This window comes from Engraulis encrasicolus, chromosome 12, assembly GCF_034702125.1.
Source record: "Engraulis encrasicolus isolate BLACKSEA-1 chromosome 12, IST_EnEncr_1.0, whole genome shotgun sequence".
NCBI lineage: Eukaryota > Metazoa > Chordata > Actinopteri > Clupeiformes > Engraulidae > Engraulis > Engraulis encrasicolus.
Window position 1 is genome coordinate 26,382,701 of NC_085868.1, and position 5,000 is coordinate 26,387,700.

The following is a 5,000-nucleotide window of genomic DNA, read 5'->3' on the forward strand; positions in this document are numbered from 1 at the left end:
CTCATCCCGATCTGTATTTTGTGCACAGAATGTGCACAAACAGTTCTCTCTTTTACCTGCATCTTCATGCAAAAATTAAACTAGTCTCTCTTTTTTTCTTTCCTGGTTACACTTGTGCTCATCTGAGTGTCTTTCATGCACAAATGAAAACAGCCTAAATTAAACCATATATAGTATGTATTATAAGCAGTCTATTATCACAAATTGAAATGTTTCCAGCTTTCTCTTTGTACTCGTCTCAATGCCTCTTGTGCTCAAAAGTCTCTCATTTACCTTCATCTTTCTCCTGCTATCTCTCATGCTCATCTCACTGTTTCTCTCTCTGTGTCTCGTGCACAAATTAAACTAGTCTCTCTTTCATCTTAACCCTTTTCCGGGCTGTGTCTCATGCTCATCTCACAGTGTGTCTCTCATAGTGTCTTTCGTGCACACATGAAAACAGCCTATCTACTGTGTTATCTCTATCTATTAGTATTATCTTTATCTCCATCTCACTGCATCCCTCATGGCTGCTCTTCTTTTTTTCCTGGGAATGCCTTGTGTAGGTGTGGGTTACATAATTTATGTAGAGAGGAGAGGCAGCGCAGCAGGATGAATGGGCTTCTCTCTCCCTGGCACACCCGATTGTAGGTCACGTTTTAACATGCATGTGTGTGTGACAGGGAGAGATAAAGTGCCCTCCTCCTCTCCCTTTGCCTTCATTTGCATGGTGTTTGGTGCGTGTGCGTGTGCGTGTTCGCACGCGTGTGTGTGTGCGCATGCGTACGGGCATTTGTTTTGTCTGTGTGTGTGTGTGTGTGTGTGTGTGTGTGTGTGTGTGTGTGTGTGTGTGTGTGTGTGTGTGTGTGTGTCTGTGTCTGTGTCTGTGTGTGTGTGTGTGTGTGTGTGTGTGTGTGTGTGTGTGTGTGTGTGTGTGTGTGTGTGTGTGTGTGTGTGTGTGTGTGTGTTTGGCTGTTGTGTCTGATGATGTGCTAAAAGCATTGGGGCCTCAGCGGGGGGGAGGTAGAGAGGATTTCCTCCACACACACACACACACACACACACACACACACACACACACACACACACACACACACACACACACACACACACACACACACACACACACACACACACACACACACCTCCAGAGCCAGCAGCTCAGGGCAGGGAACCAGGGGACTGTTTAGCCAAGCTCTGCGACCTTGGGACGACCTCAAGGATATTCAGACACACACACACACACACACATACACAACACACGCATGCATGCACACAATCATGCATGCTTGCACACACACGCACACGCATACACACACAGACAACACAAACACAACATACACAGACACGCTCTTGGTCATTTCTACCTCTCTCTTTCTCTCTTCCACACATTTTCTCTTTCCCTTTCAGTCTTTGTGTCACACACACACACACACACACACACACACACACACACACACACACACACACACATATACACACACACACATACACACGGACACACAATCCCCTTTTTCACGCTCTCAGGGCTCAAGTTGAAAGCGCATCCCGCCTGGGTTAGTTATCCTGATGGGTTCTTTTCAGTGTGGGGATTCCGCAGGGCCTTGGGAAGTCCTTTCAAGATCCTGGGAATGTTGCATCGGGAATAGACGCCGTCGCCTGATAAAAATTACCCCATCCTAGCACTCGCGGATTAATCCTTACCAATGTGTAGTTGCGTGCGTGCGTGCGTGCGTGCGTGCGTGCGTGCGCGTGTGTGTGTTTCATTGGTGGTGTGTTGCTGCACAGGACGAGATTGATGATATCTAGTTGTCTATTTTGTGTATTGAATGAACCTTATTCCACCTTTCTCCATTCCCTCTATGTGTTATTTCCCCCTTCTCTCTTTCTCTCTCTCTCTCTCTCTCTCTCTCTCTATCTCTCTCTCTCTCTCTCTCTCTCTCTCTCTCTCTCTCTCTCTCTCTCTCTCTCTCTCTCTCTCTCTCTCTCTCTCTCTCTCTCTCCCTCTCATGCTGACTCGGATGCTCTCTGCTGCACTTTCACATTTCCATTCCTTTGCAGTGCATGGGCTCCCCCAGTGCGCCTCTGAAAGCCTTTGAATGCTGGCCAATTACCTGCTGTAGGGACTCCCAGAATTACCCATAAAGCCTTGCTTTTGACAGCGCCTCTCGTTTAACGCACACTCTTGTCTTCTTTTATTGGGTATCCATGGTGACCAGGTCTGTCTTTACTTTAGGTGTGTGTGTGCGCGTGTGTGTGTATGTGCACATGTGTGTGTGTTCGCATATGTGTGCGTGTGTGCTTGCACCATGGACAGGGTGGATTGGGTGAAAACCCTGCATTTTAACCTAACAGAAAAAAAAATCAAAGTCTGGAAAAATGTCTGAAAAAAGGTGTTGTATTGGCATGCTTGTGTGTGTGTGTGCGTGCGTGCGTGCGTGCGTGCATGCGTGCGTGCATGCGTGCGTGCGTGTTGCTGCTGCAGGTGTTTGAGTTCCTGATTCGTCTGCACTCTGTGGAGGCTGGTGATGAGGAGGAGTTGTACCCTTTCATCAGAACACTACTGCACTTTGACACCAGGGAGTTCCTCAACGTCCTCGCACTGGTAATAAACACACACACACACACACACACACACAGACACACACACACACACACACACACACACACACACACACACACACAGACACACACACACACACAAAAAGCCCGTATAACTAGCCAGGCCATGCCCTCCTAGTGACACAACACCTTTAGCGTTGCTACTAGTCAGGTCAAGAGCAATACAAGTACTTTCTGAGCTCCGGAAAAATCGGGAACTCCTCCCACTTTGTCAGGAAGCAAATGACCATTAGCAAACCAAGAGAGGCTTGTCAACCTTGCCATTTGGGAAATGTTAATTGTTATGCTCTTGGTCAGATCAAGTCTCGAAGAGATTTGAAAGTCGATGATAATCAGGCTACCGCATAACACTTTTTCACACTATCACACAAACAGGCACACACTCACACAGAAATCTTCAGGCAAACATGCGCACACACACACACACACACACACACACACACACACACACACACACACACACACACACACACACACACACACACACACACACACACACACACACACACACACACACACACAAACTTATCCGGTTTGTCAGTTTCTGTCGGAGTAGACAGATATGACAGCAAGATCAATTGATAGATTAAGTTATTGATTGGATGCTTGATTGATGCGTTTATTGATTGATTTTTTATTTTCATTTTAAAACAGCATTTTTAGACTTTCATGCCTTTATTTTTTGACACAGCTAGTTATAGAGTGTGACAGGAAAGGAGTGGGAGAGAGATGGGGTAAAGATTAGAAAATTACTTGTGGTCGGACTTGAACATGGGTCCCTGGGTTTACGGTATGGCACCGTAGCCAATTGGAAAGGGCACGCCTCGCATCAAGTGTCTTTTACAGGTACTTGATGCAAGGTGTGCCCTTTTTTGCTTAATTTGAAGGGTTTTTTGGGCCATCACCCTCAAAGTAATTAACCCATTGATACCTAAAGCACCTACAAAAAACACATGCTGAATGTCTAATCCCTTGTTGGGAAAGTTTCCCTCAGCCTATAAAAACCTAAATATCTTAACCTCTGATGCACATAAAAACACGAAATAATTTGCATTTAAATCCTAAGACCCTCATCTTGCATAGACTTGTGTTCATTCAGCTGTAACATACCCACATATTTATTAAAAAAAAGCTAAAATCACAAGAGCCTGAATGCAGCTTATATGTGTCTCCAGGCACCAAAGGTCAAACAACATATACAAGTCATCAGGCAAAAGTGGGTTAATGAACTATGAGTGAAGCCTGCTCCCTGCTACAATTTCCTTAGCCAACTGGGCCACGGTGCCCCCAGCTTATTGATTGATTTGATTGGTTTTGCTGGCCTGGTTACATTACACTTACATTACACTGCACTTAGTTGATACTATTTTATCCAAAGTGACTTACAGGTCTTTTAGGTACAGGGTATTGGTTACAGACCCTGGAGCAATGTGGGGTTAGGTTCCTTGCTCAAGGACACTTCAGCCATGGATGAAGGTGCTGGTAAGGATGGGATTTGAACCTGCAACCCTCTGATTTAGAGGCCAGCGCTGTAACCATTGAGTCATGGCTGTCCTGACGAGCACTGTTTTCCCTCTGCAGACATTTGAGGACTTCAAGAATGACAAGCAGGCACTGGAGTACCAGCAGAGGATAGTGGACATCTTACTGAAGGTGAGGCCATGCTTTCACTCAGTCATGTATGGGAATTCATTCACTGCTTTTTCTTTTTGTCAGCTCGTTCTCTTTTTTTCTTTCCTTTTTCTATCTATTCTTCATGGTGTGTCTCTCCTTCTTTATCTGAGAATCTTCTCAGACTGTCTGTCTCACTCACTCACTCAAACATGCACACACATGCACGCACGGACACACACACACGCACACAATGCACACACACAAGCAAATACACACACACTTACCACACACTTACAGTATATGCCTACTCACCCACTCACTGTTTTAAGTAAAGACATACGCACATGTTAGAACCAAAAATGAAAAGCACATAAGAGTGACTCGGTGCACCATTTAGCTAACCTACAGTGCATTTATATGAGAAGACATGCTCGCTATAATGTAATAGATAGTGCTTTCTCCCATCTGTCTTTTTCGATTCCCCTTTCTGTATTCTCAATTATCTTTTCAATAGCTTACACCAAACATCTGATTCTTTTGGGTTTTAAATCCTACCGGCAATATACACCAGAGGTCGCGTTAACCGACAAATGTCCGTCATTGACAGATTTTTTTGAAGGATGACGGAAAATTCTGAAGCCTGTCCGTCATTTTGACGGATCATATCGAGGGTGATAATAAATAAATCGCACATTTGCTCTACTTGATAGGGGTGTACAAACATCGTGCATTTCAATTTGGCATGGTTATCAGCGCAGAGACAATTCTGGCTACTATCATTTGCC

At 45.0% G+C, this 5,000-nt stretch overlaps 1 protein-coding gene across 1 annotated transcript in view; it reads left to right on the top strand.

Moving 5' to 3' along the window:
- Positions 1-5,000, top strand: part of vps8 (VPS8 subunit of CORVET complex) — a 155,150-nt gene that overhangs the window by 49,954 nt on the left and 100,196 nt on the right. Inside the window, exons 26-27 of the mRNA XM_063211840.1 lie at positions 2,465-2,584; positions 4,183-4,254. Coding sequence (XP_063067910.1) covers positions 2,465-2,584; positions 4,183-4,254 — 192 coding nt within the window. The remainder of the gene's footprint in view (positions 1-2,464; positions 2,585-4,182; positions 4,255-5,000) is intronic.